The sequence below is a fragment of the Olea europaea genome, chromosome 16, assembly GCF_002742605.1.
Source record: "Olea europaea var. sylvestris chromosome 16, O_europaea_v1, whole genome shotgun sequence".
Taxonomy (NCBI): Eukaryota; Viridiplantae; Streptophyta; class Magnoliopsida; order Lamiales; family Oleaceae; genus Olea; species Olea europaea.
The window spans coordinates 7,608,459-7,628,432 of NC_036252.1; the positions used below are offsets into that span (position 1 = coordinate 7,608,459).

Here is a 19,974-nt window from a genome sequence, read left to right on the forward strand (position 1 = left end):
CCACTTCTTGTAAATAACGATATAGTAATTCCAACTTATCATCATATTCTAATGTATGAAGGAGCCAAAAGATTTAGACCTTCTGTGAAGACAAATACTAAAATAAATTAGACAGATTGATTACAAAAAGTGAATCTCAGAAATCGTGACAATGATAGATGTTCAAAATAATAATTCTAGACTTGTAGCACAATGGAATAGAGTTATTTTCTATCAAGAGCATCTTGTTAAAATAGAAAAAAATCCAGTACCAAAGAGCTATATTCGATGACTTTCCAAAAAATAAATGATGAATTATCAGAAAGACAATCAGATACGGAGGAAGAAGAGTACATATTCGAAGGCAAAACTAATGAAACAGATGTCGACTTAGAAGAAACCTACATTGATTTGATATACATATAAGTGCAATAATTGATTAAGAAGAAAAGACGTAAAGAAAAAGCAAAAGACAGATTAATAGTACTCAAAAAGACAATTATCAACAAAGAAAGTAAAAAAGGTGGAGCTTGAAGATGAAATTTTCAAAATAATTTTTATTATTTTTATATAGATATAAAGTAACATATAATTCTTTTACACACCTGTAAAGATGCACAGTGTCAATGATTTTTTCTTTAAATGTAAATTACACACCTGCAAAATTGTACAGTATTAAAAGAATAGACGTGATATACCAACGTCTATAAATGCCTACACTACCGACAATGGAACACACACCGAAAAACACAGAGCACACCATATTAAAGAAAATAATAATCGATCTATGCAAGTTACGTCATTTGTTTATTAATCAAACTAATACATTTGCTGGTCTGGATTGAATTAAAAGTATAAATTTAATAATTCAATTTTAATAAGGTAACAACTTAGCACAAGTGGTAAGAGTGAAGCTTTTCTAGGTCATTGCGTTTGGGTTCGAGCTTGGTTTTTGTTGATAAAAGTAACCATTTTAAATGTGTGGTGTAACATGTATCCACACTTATTTCAATTATGAATAGATGAAATAAATCAAAAAATAATTTTATTTTAAATATAATATCTTATTGGAATTGTTCATATCGAATTCATCTTCCGAAACTCTACCCCACCTCGAATTTAAAGAAATAACCTCAATATTCTTCCAAACACCATACGAAGATAAAATACTAATATTTCAATCTTAACAAAATGAAGTCCATGTTTATGTTGTCGAACCCTACCAACAAAGTAACAGGTACATAAATGCATACCAGAGTAAAAACACGCGAGTTTATCTGTACATCACTAGGCAAGCAGACCAGATAATACTATGTTAAAGAAAATAATAAAATTTTATTTGTACATCACTAGGTACTAGGATTTTTTTTTTTTTAATTGTTCAAACTGAGTATACGGAGACAAGTGATCATCCTGGGCGAGGTGTTTGAAACAAGGTTATTTGGATTCGGAGTCAATATATAAAGAAAGTTTTTGATAAGACAGTATTATATGCATACGTAGTAAAATCGTCCATTTAATCATGACACTTGGAATCTAACCATTTAGGCATATGATGTCCATTTTATTTCATATGCAGAGGTGTAATTATTTGAATGGTTCCTAATTTAAATGATCGATCTTACACTTGTGCATGTATGATATTCATAATGAAATATTTCTTCAATTTATTATAGGACCATCATATTTTGATAGTCAAATAATGAATAAGGTATGTAATGAGACTCACATATGACTATGCTTGAGCTTTAAAATTTTCCATTTAAATAAATGAAGTAAATTTTAAAATAAATAACTTTGTTGTTAGTTAAAATTAAAAATAAATAGAAAATAAGATTTTGAAATTCCAACACTCTAATCCCACGGTGGCACGTGATTCTCATAGTGTCCTACGCCTTATAGCTACGGTCACCTTAACTAGTCAACAACCGAAATACTTATTTGCGTCCAAATTGCTCCTTAAGTTCGGTGTCATTGACCGACTACTCAAAATTATAAGTGATGGTGGATTGGACTATAATTCTGCATAGTACTAGGCATGTTGACGAAAATTAAATAAAACAACAACCTACCTCTATTTTTGAATTACGGTCAATTCAATCAACTTTATTCTCCTTAAACCAATCAAATTTAACGTGCTAAAAATGTCCCTTAATGTAAAATTCAACTTATTGCATGGCATTCAATCCAACTTGATGCAGATCTGTATGAACTAAGAATAGACTTTTCAAAAGGCCATTTGTTGTTCAACGTATAAAAGTGTCTTTAGCAATAACAGCTAATGTTCATAAAGAGTTCACTTTCAATGAGAATGTGTTAGCACCTCAATGTCGGCTTTTTGCCACATAAGTCTCCAAATTATTGTGGATGGAAAAGGTTGGCGTGTTATATACGGTACCAAATACCTCCTCCTTCCTACTTGTGCTTCAATGCCAAACGGTCGCTACCGACTAGATTGAAATTGGCTATAGTTTTGAATTTTATGCAATAAAACAAAATGCCACTCATTCTCAAGGAAAATATATGCAATTTATTAAAATGACATTTAGTCAAGTCACAATCTTATTGTGGTAAAAAAGTGTATTCCTTCAAACTCTAACGCATTTCACATAGTCAGCGACCACCTAATATTTTAACTTTTTTTCTACCAATCAATACCTTAAAAAAAAAAAAAAAGAATTATTGCACTGCCTTTTGGTCCAAGTCAATAATAAAATATTGCAATAAACTTTAATCAATTAACTTTCCATAACGTGTTTAGAAGGTTAGAAGAAAAAGAAAAGAAAAATCCATGGCGGCCTTATCTTTCTAAGAAACTTAAAAATAGGGTCCGATCTAACTTTTGAATAACATCTATTATTATTATTATTATTATTATTATTATTATTATTATTATTATTATTTATTTTTTAATAATATGTTTCTTATTATTGTGCAAAACAAATTACAAATAAGGATTTATTGCATATCATTTAAGTTTGAGGATAAATGATTATTTCGACAAAGTTTGCATAAAAATCAGATGAATAGTGCAAATAAGGCCATGTTTGAGCTCTATTATTTTTTCATTAAAATGAAAAATATGACCGTTATCCATCACATCAAGCCATCATATTTAACTTTTTATTTTTTATGTGGGGTCATAACAGCTATATTTTTTATTCTCATTTTTATAATAATGTGGCTCAAACAAAGGCTAAGTATGAAATACACAAAAATTCTATATCAGTTAACTATCACGAGTTAAAATCAAGGGCTCTAAAATCCACTTTTTGATTAGAAAATGTAAAATAAATCGACTTAAGCCTACAAATGAAGGTTAAACCCCTATTTGAATTAGCTAAAAATTATATTTTTAAAGAATGTGACCACTAAATGTAAATAATTGAAATTGACGATCAATCTAGAATCAATTTTCTAGGTTATAGATCATCGTAAATTTTGTGTACTGTTCAATTTGATTAAGAGGTTGTTTGGGAGTGATTTTGAGAATTGATTTTTTGATCGTTAGGAGAAAAGTGGGGTCCACCTGTGAGAGAAGAAGTCAAATATGATGGCTGGAATAGTGAAATAATAGTCAAAAAATCAATTTTTTGAATGAAAAAATCGGGTCCAAACAGCCCTTAAGGGTCCATTTGACAAGTTTTTCAAAAAGTCAAAATCAACTTTTAAGATTCAAAAGTTATTTTTGAATTTGCTTAGTAAATATATGAAAGTGCTTTTTCTAGTTGAAGAGTTTTTAAAAAATGTTTGTTCAATATAATATATTCTTAAAACAATTCTGAAATATGAATCTCTTTTGAAAATTAATTTTCAAACAAAACTAAGGTCTACAAAAAATAAAAGCAACTGTTATATCAAATGAGTTCTAACCGTTAAATGGTAAGAACAATAATTGAGGACCAGTCTAACAAAACTTTTTATTACTTTAATAAATGCGTTTCACGAGAGTGTCGAATGATTTGATTCGGTCTTCAAAATAAATTAATTAAAATTAACTATTTTTCCAACCTACAAAACAAAAGCCTAAAACGCGGACTGCAAGTGGTCTCGTGTTTCTTCACCTTTCACACTTCTTTCTCACGCGGTATTCCACTTTCTTACCCCGTAGTCTTCCATAAAACCCCCAGAATTCACCTCCACCCGCACGATTCTTACAGAACTGTATAAACATCATACATCCACAGACAAAATTCCATAAAATTATACTTAAAAATCTGAAATTGCCTAAAAAAAAAAAAGGAATTGCGATATAGAAGATGCTGAGATCGATCTGTTTTAGACCATTGGAGAGATGCTTAGGAATTCGAAATGATGGGTTGTTATGGCACATGGATTTGAAGCCCCACCCGTCTGGAGATTTTTCTATAGCTGTTATGCAGGCTAATTCTAGCCTCGAAGACCAGAGCCAAGTCTACACTTCGCCATCAGCAATTTACATCGGCGTCTACGATGGACACGGAGGCCCTGAAGCCTCCCGTTTTGTTAATCGACACCTCTTCCCTTATTTACACAGTAATATTGCTATACACAATTCTCTGTTGCTCTGTTTTTTCTGGGGTTTTCTCTTTATTTATGTGTTTGAATAATCCTTTATTATTTTTCTCTATATGTATGTATTGATGCTGTGTATCTGGAAATGCGATTGTAATTTTATTTATTTATTTTTTGTGTTACATGAATTGTGAGTGTGAAGATTATGGATCGATGTGTACATGTGACTCTTTTTAGTTAAATAGTTTTTTTGCTTCTCAAAGGTATGGATTGTGGAACTTCATAAGGAAATTTCGAAAAGGAGTTTTAGTTTTTAATCATAAAACTTTTCATAGTTTTGTGTCTTCTTCTCATTTTTCTACTGGAAATTTAATATTTGTTTCTACGACACATTTTTTATTGATTGAAGAAAATAGATAATTGAGTAACTGTTCAATGAATTGTATAGCTTCAATGTATAAATTGGAAGTGATTGAGTTTTGACTTATACTTTAATAAACTATGCAAATCCTTATATGTTGCTTTCTATATCTGAAATGTGTTTGAATATTTTCAGAATTTACCAAAGAACATGGAGGGCTATCCGTGGATGTAATAAAGAAGGCATTTAATGCTATAGAAGAGGATTTTACTCGACTGGTGAAGCGATCATTGCCTATCAGACCACAGATTGTTTCAGTCGGATCATGTTGTCTAGTCGGTGCAATTTCAGATGGTGAACTGTATGTTGCAAATTTAGGAGACTCAAGAGCAGTGCTTGGCAGCAAATGCTCTGATGGGAAGAGGAATTCGGTGGTGGCAGAGCGATTGTCAACAGATCATAATGTGTCATGCGAAAAGGTAAGGAGGGAGGTCGAAGCTCAACATCCTGATGATTCACTTATAGTTATCAATTGTCGTGGAGTTTGGAGAATCAAGGGCATAATTCAGGTGATTATTTTCATTCTTCTGATTTGGCTACTGCTAACTAATTTGTCCATATATACACTAGTGCAATCAGCATTTAAAAATACACAATGGATTGTCATTTGTGGGATTTGGATTCAGTTCGAACCGATCCTGGAATCTAGGTCAGTGACTTTGAATGGCTGAGGCTCCTGATTGATTTCTGACTTCGCTCAGTATACTGTTTAAGCCCAATCTTTGTTAATAAGCTATGAAGAGAGCTTTTCCATCAACCATCAGATCAAATTCAGATCTTTTTTATATGCTTTGGATGAAGGTTTTGAAAGGGTGACCTGTATCTCTTACCATGGGAGGCGACCTCATTGTAGCTTTAATCTTCTTTAATACATTTCTAATTTTGATTGTTCCAAAGTATAAATGGCATGCCCCTGTTGTACTAAAGATGCTAGCACCAATATGTTTCTGGTATTGTTACGTGTCATGTCACACATTGTGAGCTTTCTTCTTACGTATGAGTAGTTAGTTGTGTCTTGTTATGTGGAAATTACTGCATATGTTACTTAGATTATTTGCCTGCTTGGTAAATTTTGAAAAATTATTTATTTCTTTTTTTACACATTTCGTTCTGTTTTTCTATGAAAGGTGATTATCTGTTATTCTTTACACAATTTCAATCAGTTATGTTACTTCATTCACGTATATTAGTTTTCTGATGGGCTATATCATCTCTGCACATCCAGGATCACATGCTCTGCCTCTCTTCCCATTTTCTCATGAAGCTTTCTGCACATGAGATGTCCTTGAAGATCTCGTAAGGCAAAGTGTTGTGATTCTGGTGAAATTTTAGTCATCTGCCTCCGTTTTTGTCCATATGGCTATAATTTTCATGATGCTCATACAACTTTTAGGATCTAGTTTGTTTAGATTTAGAGGCAAGCATGGTGTCGGTAGAATGGAGTGTGTATCTGTTATTTAACTGTTTCTTTGTTATCATCTCTTTTTGTTTATCTATGTCCAGTCAAAATCTCATTTAAGATGCTAAATTGTAAGTTTATAATTTCCAGGTATCAAGATCTATTGGCGATGTCTATCTGAAAAAACCCGACTTCAACAGAGACCCCCTTTTCTTACAATTCGGAAATCCTGTTCCTTTGAAGAGACCACTATTAACAGCTGAACCCTCAATTGTAACTCGGAAGCTCAGGCCACAAGATTTGTTCTTAATCTTTGCCTCAGATGGCCTCTGGGAACATCTCAGTGATGAAGCTGCTGTGGATATTGTATATAAATACCCAAGAGCTGTAAGTTTGAGTTCCCGCTACTTTTATATAGATAATTTCAGTATAGAGACATTAACACCTGGATGCTTTTCTTCTTGCTTTGACCATATATTTTGCCTTCATGTGGCGAAATTTATAAATCATTTATAAACATTCTTCATTTTCGACCACACATTTCAATGGATCCACACGTAATATCTGCTCATCCACCACTCATTTCTATTTATTTATGAAATTAAACCTTTTATAAATTCTTCCCTAACAGAGGCTCAGTTGTGACATTTACTTTATTAGCTGTTCAGCCTGTTCTTATATGAAGACCTCGGGATTAGGATTGCAAGGCTCTTATTATTTTCAGTTGCATCTAAATGCGTTTGCTTTCATGATTATGATTCATTTTTTGTTAAAAACGCGGGCGCAAGAATGAAAATTTGTGTTCTGGATTAGTTAAAAAGCAATGGCAAAGCATCAAGTTCTACTGAATGTGATATAGCCTTTGTTAATCTGGTTTAGCTTTTGGCTGGTCATCCCTTGAAAGTTTTCTAGCTTGACTTGCTTGTTCTTTGTGCTGAATTTTCTACAGGGTATAGCCAAGAGATTAGTCGGAGCTGCCATTCACGAGGCAGCAAAGAAGAGGGAGGTGAGATACAAGGACATTAGAAAGATCGAAAAGGGAGGTAGGCGCCATTTCCATGATGATATTACTGTGATTGTGATCTATCTTGACCATGATCATCGTAAAAGCCCTAAACACGATCAAGGGTCTGTTGGCATTACCAGCGCCCCTGTTGACATCTTCTCCTATAATTCAGATGAAATCGAGGAAAATCCAGTTGACAAGATTTTCCCCAATGAGGAGTCTCGGCATATATTGGCGGTATCCTAAATAGAATGTGGAAACTTGAAAATCGGTAATCTTGTATACAGGTTTCCGCGTAAATAAAATTATAGTTGCTGTTTGATGCTGCGATGAAAAGGCAAGGTTTTTCATGTAGGTTTTTACAGAAAATAAACAATTTTTTTGTTCTTTGCATGTTAGTTTTTATTGGAGTTGAGTTAGCAGATCGCATTTGTACTGATACGTATTTTTTAAGTTGAGTTTTGCACTCGTTTATGCTTAAGATCATAGACCAGCCATAGCATTTGCAGAGCATGTTTCTTTCTTCTATATTTGCCTCAAGACACCAATCTTGGCTACCATTTTACAAGGACAACTGATCAATCTAAATATTCCATTTTTAGTTTATTCTTATTCTTTTTTCTCCATTCCTTCACTTCTGTCTATTCGGTCATATTTATTTCCCGACTATGAACTCAACATAACAAATACAGGTCAATCTTCGAATAAACGTATATCAAATGCTATAAAACATATATCTGGACCAACTTGTTTGGCTGGTTCCGAAGTATTAACTAGATGTGAACCGTTTCAATAAAATTTCATCTTTGAATGAAAATCTATTTTTAAATATATTTTATCTTCTTCATAATTTCACTCTCTTCACGTGTATGAATCAATTGTGGTCTCTCAAACTTTACCAGCGATTTGGAAGAATTCCTTGCTTGACGTAGATGTTTCTAGTCGCACTTAAAAGCCATGTATTCTTCGATTAAAGTTATAAAGTTTGGATTAATGTGATATTTTTTGTTAATTTTAGTACACGATTGTATTATTTTATTACATAAAAAATAAGTCTAGAGGGTTTGAAATGATTGTATTTATTTATTGGAAAAATTCATAACTATGATGTTAAGTATCGCCCATTTTAAAATTAAGAACAAATGTTTTAAATTTTAAAAATCAGCTATTTATTAAAATTTATTTATGATCCAATTAATCATTTGTATATTTTATTAATTAAATATATAAAGGTCACATATTTATACAATTTGCTCATAAACAAATGATTTAGTTAGTCATATATTATTTTTTTTTTATCACAAATCAGAATTTTTATAAATTACAAATTATTTTACGATCACAATTCAAGAATTTTATAAGTCACAATTTGTTCATCGGTCAGAATTAATTTATCATTGACAAATTACAAAAATTATAAGTCACAAATTATCGATCATAAATTAACAATTTTTAAGGTCGCATATTATTTTTTTAATCACAATTTATCTTTTTCATTAGTCACATATTGTTTATTGGTCACAGTTAACCAAATAATTTGTAACCACCATTTCATCATTGCCTACATCAGCAGCAGCAGCAGCACCACCCCCTACCGAAGCAACACCACCAATTCAAACAAATCAACCCATCGTAGAAAATACCACCACATCATCACGCTAAATCCACAACCATGCCACCAACACCAACACCATCGCACAGAGTACCACACCATCTATTGCACACACCCAACGACCACACCTACACCATCACAAACGTACCCACAGCACACCATCTTTGCACTCACTAGAGCTCTTCATTTCCACCACCACACCACAAACCTCCACCTGTACATCCACCGCCCCATACCAACACCGCACATAGCACCACATCACTCGCCCAATACTACATCCATTGCACAATAGTAGCTCATCACCGTCACACCCACTAGAGATCTCCATTCCCATCACCGCATCGCACACCTCTACCACTGAAGCATCAATCATCACACCACTCAAAAATAAATTTTAAAAAAAAAGGAAGAAAGAAAGAAAGCAAAAAGATCTGCTGGGATGAGTAGTTGTCGGATTGGGTGAAATAAAGCAGTGTGAGATTTGTAGCGTCACCTAGAGATATGCAGCGATGAAGGCAGAGATTGCTGTTGCAACAGCTGATCTGAAAATTTTATGGGTTGTGGTAAGGTGGTTGAGCATGATGTTGGTGAGGTGGTGCCAACGGTGTGATGGCGCTAACGAGAGTGGTGGCGGCGTCGATGGCCAACTTGTGAGAAGAGAGAAGTTGGGATGGAGAAAGAAGAGAGAATGCAGAGGATGAACATGATTATGGTTTTGGTATGTGTGGTTGTGTAGGATGAATAGGCTTTTACTACTTGTACATAAAAAATATACATAATGGATTACATAATATGACGTGAAGGGAAAAGATTTGATGAAAAAGTCGATCATATTTTAAATTGGCAAATGGCAGAGTGCCACGTGATATTATGTAATCTATTATGTAAATTTTGATGTACATGTAGGAAGATTCATGTTGAATATGTATATTTAATTTTGTAATATAATTATTAATAATTAAAATATATTAATTAATTAACAAAACATCTAATATTTGAAATAGTAAACCTAACCTATGAAATATAAAATGGGATCTCCAAAATGTATTAGTTCCTATAGTTTTTTTTCCCACTTTATCTATAGAGTTGGAAGAATTATACTGTAAAGAAATAAATCAATAAATACTTATAATTAAAATTTTTACTTACTCGAAAGAGCCCTCACCGTTTAGTTTTTCATCATTTTTTCCGCGATAAAATTCTAGCAAACTCGCCGGTGATTTGTTTTGGTTTTTAGTATGAGCAAATGCAGTTCGGTAGCGGAATCAGTATGGAAGGATATCGAGTCTACTAATTCAGGTCCATTAGTTTTGATTAATTTCCAATTGCTCCTTTCGAATTTCATATCCGCTTTCATTTTCAATTTTCATTTTTTCACCATGTTTCTGTTTGTATTATCTGACTTTAACACAATCCCGCGGTTTTGATGGAAATTACGAAATGGACTCCCCCAGTGACCGATGATCAGCTTTCAGTGTTAGTATCTCCAACTTTTTTGGTTTGTTTTTTCCTCAAAATTTAGAAATATTCTATTTCTTTCCAGTTAAGTGTGTATATGTAAGTAAACGGGTGACAAATTATTGTTGATTTATGTTACAGATTGCATTTTCTTTTTGGGAAGAATCTGGAGAGAGCAACGCGGATAATTGATCAAAGGGGTGTCAAGAGGATTTCCGGCGAGCCCTGTGGCCGTTCTATTTTCCAGGTAAACTATGTTTCTTCTTCTTTTTATCTTTTTCTTTCCCTCTTTATTCAATCATTTCTAGGGCTTGTCGTTTGTCAAAGTTTGGACACTTGTTTCTGAATTCATTTGAGATGATTTTTCGAGCTTTAAAATCGTGCCATTATTTTAATTTGGAGCTGGAATTGACTAAGGATACATTTGATTGCAAATTGAATTGTCTAGAAAATGAATTTTAGGGAATTGAATTGCCTATAATTGTTTTACTGGGAATTGTAAATTATTGTGTTTGATTGGTATAATTTTTCACGTGGAAAATATTGAAATAAAAGTGTTTTTTAATGTTCGTTTGACTTTGTTTTACATGAAAATTGTCAATTAAAGGAAAATATTTTTTTACAATAATTCTTAGAATTAATTTCTATTACAAAAAAATAAAAAATAAAAAAAGCCGAAAAAAATAATAATCGCTACAGTAGGGTGAAATTTGAATTCTCACCATATATGGTGGGAATTCAAATTTCACTAAAACAAGGAAAATTCCAAGTTTCAAGAAATCCAAAAAATGCAATTCCATAGAAAATATAAGGTATCAAACACCAAAAGTTGGAATTTTCAATTTCAATTCCATCTTTTTTTTTCCATTTTCATGCTATCAAACACTCCCTAAGTGAATTATTTTCTGTCAATTAGGGTTTGTTTTATGATTTTACGAAATTTACTTTCCCTATCAGCATAGAGCAACCATCCCCTTCACTCAGTGTTGAGACTGAGTGTGAAAAATAGAGATAGAGTTAAAGTGATGATTAGAGTAATTGTCAGTAATGCTGGATCATATTTCTACTTCCTTCTTTAAATGCAAAAATGTTGATATTCCAGGTTGTGGGAGAATCCCGGAGGAAGGAGGAATATTTATGCTTCCCTGAACACTATTGTTCATGTTATTCATTCTTCTATGACATTGTGAACAGAGGGGAACAACTTTGTGTAATATTTTCTTGCTGCTTCCATTATTTCCCATAATTTTAGTTAATTCTTTCGATGCTTATTATGTAGCTCATATGTTTATGTGTGACCTTTCAGTGTAAGCATCAACTAGCTGCAAGACTGTCGGCCTCAACTGGAGTATGCATTGATGTGAAGGTTTCTGATGAGGAACTTGCATTCTTACTTTCCAAGCTTTGACAACTTTGAAGGACAAGAGATTTTGCCTGTAGCAATTGAGGTTAGAAAAAATTTGATGAGACTTTAATTAGTTACCGTATGTTATGACTCTTTAACTAGTCACTATATGTTATGACTCCAAGAATTACTACTACTTAACATTCGAGTTTCATTGTTCAGTCAAATTGATTGATTTTTGGATGCTTGTCTGTTCATATTCTAAATTCGGTTGTGCTACATCTACACAATAAGTTTACACATACATGATATAGTGAAATATGATTGGATCAGAATTTTTTTAACTGAAAAAAAAAAAATCCTCAACTGTATGTAAACCATTATTTAACTGCTTATGTACAAATAACATTATTCTTCTAAATTTTACAACAGCATTAAGGTAGAACTTACTCTTAAATTCTGGCTTGTTATGTATAGTGTCCAAGTGGTTATAAATCCACAAGCTAAGACTTAAACGTACCAATGCAAACAGGACTCTAATAGTGTCATTAGAATACCCCTCTCCTCCTAAAAAAAATGTCCACAGTAGTCCATACTTCCACTAGGTGACTTCGTGGAATCAATGTTCTACTCAAGTAGTCATCTCCACTTCTCATCCCATCTGCAACGAGAGTCTTCTCCAGAAAGGTGGTCTATTTCAATAAAAATCGTTACCACCACATTGCATACAACTCACTTTTAAATCTGGCCTGTGAGATGAGTGTTCCACTGTGATTATAGTCCACAAGTTATAACTTAATTTCATGGTGTAGAATGCAATTAGACTCCTTACACCTGTTTAAATATGTAGGTATAGCTTTGTGGTGTTATTCTCAACTGTAGATCTGGACTATGGATAAATGTTTTAGATATAAGAAGTTTTATTCTACTACAAATTTTGGTTGACCATTGGTATAGTAGTTCTGATGGTATTTTTGTCCTTGATCTTTGGACTATCAGCCCAATTGGCATGATAGTTTTGTATGTAGACTCCTGGTCTATTTTATCGTTGCAGGAGTCAGAAATGGCCTTCCACCTAGAGAGCGTCAATTCCTGCCTAATTTCAACAACCTAGATGAAATAATCATCATTCCTGCGTTTGGAATGGTTATGACAAAATCAGAAGGCAAATTGAACCTTTCCGGTTCAGAATAACAAGTTCTGACCTGCAACTTTGTTGCATCTTCCTCTTACCAATCCCTTTTCTAACATATTCTGCCGAGATTTTTTAATTTGAATCTGTGATCGTGAAGTCGTGAACCTCTTTGAAACTATGCAAACATGCTTGAATCACGTAAATAGTTCTTCCCACTTTGATTCCTGTACTAAATATTATTCAAGCAAGATCAAACAACACTCACGGTACCAGTATAAAATTGACGAGCCTAAATCAGAAAACCATATTTTACGTGTTCCACTATGCAAAAACTTTCATCCATCACCATTCCCTTTTTATTCTTAATAAACGTCATAATTAATAACTACATTGTAACTCAAATTGAGTAATGATTTAAGAAAAAAATGTTTCCTTTTCGGAATTATTCTTCTCTTTGCCCCCAACATTCTTTAAGGGCCTGTTTGGGATAGCTTTTCAGAAGTCAAAAGGAGCTTTTGTGGTTCAAAAGTGCTTTTGGACCCGTTTGACTAATTTTATAAAATGACTTTTTCTAATTGGAGAGGAAGCCACTCCTCTCCAGAAAAAGACAGGAAGTCAATTTTCTGGTTTAATGAAAATTTAAAATTTCAATATTACCCTTACATTTGTAAAGAGCAAAATGAAATTCCAATCGTGTCCTAAGAATTCACAACCTTTTCAATACTCTTCATATTCTTCTCCAATCCCTTTCTTCAGTTTGTGTCTTCAGGAATTCCTCTCATCTCTTGGTAAGATTTTGCAGTTTACCTTCAATTTCTTATCATTTTATTTTGCAACAACATTATTTATCTACAACACATGGGTTAACTACAAGAGATTCATATCATTGCCTTTTTTATTTTTCTTTTCTGGGTTTTATTCAAGAAATGACGGGTTTAATGAGAATTTATCTGGGTTTTTTAATGTGCCTTTGGTTTTCCAAGATGGGTTTGTGATTGGGTATTCTTGTTCATCTACATGCGGCCAATTGATGTTAAAGTAGGAATTTCTTTTATCAATGACATTTTCATTTTGCCATAGGCATTTCATTTTCTTCGAATTTCTTGTTTCCGAGTGCTGCTGAGTGGTTTTGTTTAATGAATGAATGCTTGTGCAGTGTATTTACATATAAAGTGAGAAAGCAGAAGTTGGGAAAATCATTTTTAAATGATTGCAACTATGGATTTAATATGAAATCAGTAAAGACAAACTTCTGAGTGTGATTATTTTTGCTATGATAAGGAATTTTTAATTGAACATTTTAAGAAAAATGACTCTGACTTTTATATATTATCTTAATTGAAATCAGTAAAGACAGACTTCCGCATCGGCCAAATAAGGAATTTTTAATCCCACAAGTTACACAAAATGTATACTATGATTATACTCTAAATACATAATTCATTTACCTGTCAGAAAGGAAATGAATGGTTATCATATTTTTGCCATGATTGATTCAATATCTTTCATTGATTAAAACAGCATATACTCATGTCCCTGTTTCTCTAGATTTTCTGATTGAATCTCTGGTATATTCGCCATTTATAAAGCAAGAATATTGAGGAGCAATTAACTGTAAATAAAACATTTTTAAATGTAGATGGCAACTGAGGGGATAAAGGGAAAATCAAAAGCAATTTGGGATGCACGAACACATGAGATTTGGGTTGATGTAGCTGTAGAACAAGTGAGGGCCGGTAACAGAAATGGAACACACTTGAGCAAAGAGGGTTGGAAACTTTTTACTGAGAACTTTAACAAAGCAACAAATAGAGATTATGATAGGAAACAACTAAAAAAATCATTGGGATGTAGTAAAGAAAGAGTGGCAGCTATGGGATGCATTGTTAAGAGGAGAAACTGGACTTGGATGGGATATGGAAAGGCAAACTATAGATGCTCCAAATGAATGGTGGGTTGCAAAACTACGACTAAGATTGTGTTTGATTACATTTATTTTCCATGGAAAATATCAGTTTTCCATCCAAATTCTTATTTGAAGTGTTTGATTGCTATTTTTTTTCTTGGAAAACATTTTCCAACTTTTGAAAATATGTCTAATTTTCCTTGTTTTTAAGGAAAATATTTTCCTTAGGTAGAGGTGATTTTTATTTTTCACAAAAGATGGAAAATATTTTCTTTTCTAGGTGATATTTTCCATATCAATCAAACACACTTTAAGTGTTTCAATTTTCTTTATTTAAGTATAATACACCAAATTATATAATATTTCTAGGATTCTAAATTATTTAATAGAAATATCCGGAAGCTACAAAATATCGTGTGCAGGGCTTAGATCATGCATTCAAATTAGATGAATTGGTTCGCGATGTCATAGCCACCGGAGCAAGGGCTTGGGCACATTCATCTGGTGTAATGCATCCTTTATATTCACAAAATACAACTATTACTGAAGATGATGATTCTGCTGAAAATGAACACTTCGATGGTGACAATGAGGAAATAGGGCATAGCATTCGCCAAGATAAATTGGTTGAGCCAACTAGGAAGCGACTAAGGAAGGGAAAAAATAAGCAATCAACAACAACAAAACTATGCAACCAACTTCAAGAACTTCGTGAAGCTGTTAAAAATAGGAGCTCCTATATACGCACCGATCCACCTGGATGTAGTGTTCAAGAGGTTATGGATAAGTTGGCTACACTTCCAGGTTGCGAACCAATGACTCCTCTTTTCAAGCTTGGATTGGACCTATTCACAAAGAAAGCAAATAGAGAGATTTTTGTAGCTTTAAAGGAACTCAAATATCAAATTGAATGGTTGAAGGATCAACAATACCAACTTTGAAATATTTATCTTAGGGTTAAAGTAATATATGTTGACACGTTTATTTTGGCAAAATCTACTACTTTTCTTATTTGTAATCTATGTGAGACTTGTGTTATTTGAAGGTAATATAGAGTTTATGTTATTGTAAGGCATTCACTTGATGAATTTATTTTGTGAAATTATATTATTTTATGAATGTTTATATGATTATAGAATGAATGACGATTTAGATGAAGAGCTACATGAAGAATACATAAATCAAGTTATGAGAGATGAAACAGATTTTAATGAGCTTGTCCTTACTACTGCAGCTACAATTGTGCAACATCATAACACTTTTTTGGTAAAAGAACCATGTAGGGATTCCTCTCATACAGGAATGAAGTTTGTTATGGAGATTCTTAATGGAAATGATAGGCGATGTCAAGAGATGTTTCGAATGGAGAAACATGCATTTTGCAAATTATGTGACAGATTAAGAAGTTATGGGTTGTGTTCAAGTAAAGGAGTGCAATTAGAAGGGGCAGTATGTATGTTTTTGATGACATTGGGACATGGTGTTGGTAATAGGATGATTCAAGAAAGGTTCCAACGTTAACAATGAGTAGACAATTTGGGATTGTACTAGAAAAAAATGATTAATCCCGCTTTACAAGAAATTAGACCACTTGATAATTATGATGAAGTTCCCCTTTATATTAGATCAAATCCTAAGTATTGGCCTTATTTTAAGGTAATCTAGATAATAAATGTTGAAATATCATATTTCGTTTGAAAACATTATTCTAATTATTTTTGCTTTATTTCTTTTATTTTATTTTCTTTTGATAGGATTGTATTGGAGCAATTGATGGAACGCATATTCACGCATCACTTCCAACGAATGAGCAAATCCCCTACATTGGTAGAAAGGGATATCCTACCCAAAACATTATGGCCGTGTGTAGTTTTGACATGCTATTCACCTTTGTGTGGCCAAGGTGGGAAGGAACAACACATGATACACATATATTTTGGGAAGCTCTATGAAGCATTGATCTAAAATTTCCTAAACCATTGGATGGTTTGTGATTTTTATTCATAAACAATTTTTATATAATTTGGTAACATCATAAGGTCTTTACTCCTATTGATATTTGAATTGAAAATTTTGCACATAAATACTACTTGGTTGATGCGGGCTATCCAAATATGAAAGGTTATTTAGCTCCATATAAGGGAGAAAGATACCATCTTCCTGATTTTAGGCATGGTAGTCAACCTAGAGGATCTCGAGACGTTTTTAATCATGCACATTCCTCACTACAAAGTGTTATTGAACGTTGCTTTGGGGTATGGAAATCGCGATGGAGAATATTAAAACATATGCCAAATTATGATTTTGATAAGCAAGTAGCTATTGTTATGGCTTCAATGGCACTGCATAACTTTATAAGAAGGGAGGCTATAGTTGATTTGAAATTTCAAAAATACAATGAGAAAGAAGATTATTTGCCTGATGATGAAGACTCAAATATAAATTCGACTGTTGATGAGGGTGAAATGAGATTTATTTGCGATAGAATTGCTAAAGAGCTTGTTGTCACGGACCTAGTTTCGTTACACCCGAACAAACTAAAACCGTGCGGCCTTAACGTTCTATAATTCCCGCACCTCACGAGAAAACGTTAAGTCAGCCTTTCCACGCCCACAAATAATTTAACCAATGAGGCTAAATTATACCCACGTTGAGAAGAGAATTTTGAAGTAAGTAATATATGGAAAACAAGTAAGAATGGGGAAACTTTCTTTGTATAAATGAAAGGAAAAATTTTACAATCTCTCTAAAGAATAAACTCACTTCACTCTACATTCTCTACCATCTACTACATACCATTTACAAATGAGACTACATCTCTATTTATAGGCAAACTTAAACCTCTTTAACATTCCACTTTACAACTCGTACTTAGTTGTCACCACCTCGTGCTTAGTTGTCGCCAACTCCTTCTTAGTTGTCATCAAGTGAATGGTCTTACAACTTGCCTTGCAAGTTGTCGCCAACTCGTGCTTAGCTTGCATACAACTCGCACTTAGCTTGCAAGTGGCACACAAGTGGACAAATTGTGCAAGTTGCCCACTTGCATCTTCAAAATATCCGACTGCAGGTTCATGTATTTTACCTCCCAAAATGGCTGGGTCGGGACTTAGAAAAACTTCATTAACGCCCTGAAAAACTGTACGATCTAGGCAGTCTGCATTCTGTCCCAAAACAATCTACTTGCGTCCCCAGCTCGAATCTACCTACGACCTTTGCCGAATCTGCCTGCGTCCCCTATCGCAAGCTGTTCCGTCCTTCTGAAACGCGTTACCCGCGTTATCTTGCGATCGCTACCGGGACGGATCGAATGCGATCGTGTGAGGCGTAAGACACTCTCCCACTGAATTTGGCGACGCACTCATCACCATATATCGTCGAAGCATAGACCTTATTTGCCATAAGTCTATCTCATTTTCCCACCTTGTGCCATGGCATTCCCGTGTCATGCCAAGCTTTAAGTCATGATCTTGCGATCCGTGACATTCTTCCCTACTCAATCCGCTAACGTCCTCGTAGCGAAACGTGTTCGGTGCATCCTCATGCAACCTTGCATTGTCTTCCACGTCCATGAGCATCAAAGTTCTCCCAACTTGCGGCACCATCTCCTTGATGACCGGGTTTCCACAGTGCCCCTTGCACCTCTTCTCGTTGCAACATCTTGCATGCCACCTTTGACACCAACCTTCACTCTCAGCACCTCTGCCTTGATTCCTCGGATGGACAACTCCTCCGATTGTAGTGTACCCACACCTGTCGAAGCTTTAAACCTTTGTGCACCCAATTTCGGACTTCTTTGATAATGCTTCCTCACTTTCCTTATTTATCAGTAGTTCCCTCGGCAACTCCGCCAGCATAATGTCCTTATCATCTTCAAGGACTTCCGCTAACTGCATCCCTGACAGTTGTTGTGTTTCCATCCCCACGAAAACATTTTCAGCACTCATAGCATTAAACAACTGCAATGAATTCATTTGAACTTCATCCTCATCTTGGCTATCTATGGCCTTCGGTTTGCTCTTCGAAATGGAAATAGATGCCAATGATCCTAAATTAGGACAATCCCTCATGAGATGTGGTCCTTTGCAAATAAAGCAACCTCGAGGTGTAAAATTACTCCTCTTCTTGTCCTCATACTACTTACTCCAAGTAGTTGGTTTGCCAACGGGTTTGTAATCAATTTTGGGATTTGGCCTCCAATCCGGCTTACTGGCGGGTTTAATAGTTTTAGCTTCGGTCTCAAGATTTTCTTCAAACTCCGTCAAGGATTTGGCTACTGCAATGGCCTCGTCTACGGTTTTAACATCACGACGTTGTAACTCTTGTCGCACCCACGTTGTACAACCATCTAGAAAATAGAATAGCATATCCTCCGGCATGGTTAGGATTAGAAGCATAAGGGTCGTGAACTCTTTGACATAGTCACGAATTGTTCTCGTATGTTTCAATTCCCTCAATTTCTTGCGCGCCTCATAGACGACATTCTCCGAGTAGAATTGCCTCTGTATTCCCCTTTTGAACTCATCCCAAGTATCAACCTTACAAGCCCCCTTTGCGATTTCGACATGCTTACGACGTCACCACAACGCCGCAATATCCGAGAGATACATAAAAGCAGTTCGAACTTTCATGGCTTCATCAACAAGATTTACGCCTTCAAAGTAAACTTCCATTTGCCATAGGAAGTTTTCCACATCTTTGGCATCACGTTGCCCATCATAATGTTTAGGCTTCGGGTATTCAATCCTCGGGGCAACAATAGTTGAAGCGGCACCTTCGCTTGTACCGGCAGTGGAGTGCTTGTATTGATCAAGCTCCTTACTCATTCTTTCCATCATCACGACCAATTGGTTAACTTGGCCTTGCATAGCAGTAAAGACATCCAAGACTTTGGTTTGGAGACGACCAAAATCATCCATCACCGTGGCTTGTCCAGCTACCACAGCTCGAACATCATCTCTCATCGTTTGGACATCATTTTTCAATGATGCTTGTGTGTCCATCACCTCTTGGACATTAACTTGTAGAGTTTCTATCTTTCCAATGGCGTGTCCCTCCAACGCCTCGAATGAGTTTTCAAGAGATTCGACCCGATCACTCATATTTGAGATGATTTGGTCAAGTTTCCCTTCCATGTGGGTGGTTTCCCTCACCTTACTTTTCCCTCTAGTTTTCCTTACTTCAGTTTGGGTAGCACCTCGGCCCCTCTCCTCAATCTC

General features: G+C 34.4%; 3 protein-coding genes across 5 annotated transcripts; all 3 read left to right on the forward strand.

The window, feature by feature from the left end:
• The first annotated feature begins 3,975 nt into the window (after positions 1-3,975).
• On the forward strand, positions 3,976-7,905 carry LOC111411977 (probable protein phosphatase 2C 63). The gene is made up of 4 exons (XM_023042688.1): positions 3,976-4,494; positions 5,030-5,403; positions 6,444-6,680; positions 7,243-7,905. The coding sequence occupies exons 1-4, from the start codon at positions 4,239-4,241 to the stop codon at positions 7,543-7,545; spliced, it is 1,170 nt and encodes a 389-aa protein (XP_022898456.1). The 5' UTR covers positions 3,976-4,238; the 3' UTR covers positions 7,546-7,905.
• A 2,146-nt stretch (positions 7,906-10,051) lies between these two features.
• LOC111411978 (zinc finger SWIM domain-containing protein 7-like) lies at positions 10,052-16,722 on the forward strand. Of its 3 annotated transcripts, none has more exons than XM_023042690.1 (6): positions 10,052-10,210; positions 10,366-10,387; positions 10,511-10,616; positions 11,472-11,579; positions 11,676-11,817; positions 16,510-16,722. In XM_023042690.1, the coding sequence occupies exons 1-5, from the start codon at positions 10,150-10,152 to the stop codon at positions 11,775-11,777; spliced, it is 399 nt and encodes a 132-aa protein (XP_022898458.1). In that variant the 5' UTR covers positions 10,052-10,149; the 3' UTR covers positions 11,778-11,817; positions 16,510-16,722. The 3 variants fall into 3 exon arrangements, with proteins under 3 accessions (XP_022898458.1, XP_022898459.1, XP_022898457.1); XM_023042691.1 differs by lacking the exon at positions 16,510-16,722 and adding an exon at positions 14,489-14,690; XM_023042689.1 differs by lacking the exon at positions 16,510-16,722 and having other exon boundaries at positions 10,053-10,210; positions 11,676-11,957.
• On the forward strand, positions 15,893-16,707 carry LOC111412579. Its single transcript, XM_023043514.1, has 3 exons — positions 15,893-16,263; positions 16,381-16,411; positions 16,510-16,707. The coding sequence occupies exons 1-3, from the start codon at positions 15,893-15,895 to the stop codon at positions 16,705-16,707; spliced, it is 600 nt and encodes a 199-aa protein (XP_022899282.1).
• Positions 16,723-19,974: the final 3,252 nt, after the last annotated feature.

Excerpts from the sequence above, each read along its gene's own strand:
- LOC111411977 (XM_023042688.1), top strand. The coding sequence starts at position 4,239 with ATGCTGAGATCGATCTGTTTTAGACCATTGGAGAGATGCTTAGGAATT. Across the intron at positions 4,495-5,029 it reads CCTCTTCCCTTATTTACACA|AATTTACCAAAGAACATGGA; the intron begins GTAATATTGCTA and ends GAATATTTTCAG. Across the intron at positions 6,681-7,242 it reads TATATAAATACCCAAGAGCT|GGTATAGCCAAGAGATTAGT; the intron begins GTAAGTTTGAGT and ends AATTTTCTACAG.
- LOC111411978 (XM_023042690.1), top strand. The coding sequence starts at position 10,150 with ATGAGCAAATGCAGTTCGGTAGCGGAATCAGTATGGAAGGATATCGAG. Across the intron at positions 10,211-10,365 it reads TATCGAGTCTACTAATTCAG|TGACCGATGATCAGCTTTCA; the intron begins GTCCATTAGTTT and ends GGACTCCCCCAG. Across the intron at positions 10,388-10,510 it reads ACCGATGATCAGCTTTCAGT|ATTGCATTTTCTTTTTGGGA; the intron begins GTTAGTATCTCC and ends TTTATGTTACAG.
- LOC111412579 (XM_023043514.1), top strand. The coding sequence starts at position 15,893 with ATGAATGACGATTTAGATGAAGAGCTACATGAAGAATACATAAATCAA. Across the intron at positions 16,264-16,380 it reads AATAGGATGATTCAAGAAAG|ATCAAATCCTAAGTATTGGC; the intron begins GTTCCAACGTTA and ends CCTTTATATTAG. Across the intron at positions 16,412-16,509 it reads AGTATTGGCCTTATTTTAAG|GATTGTATTGGAGCAATTGA; the intron begins GTAATCTAGATA and ends TTCTTTTGATAG.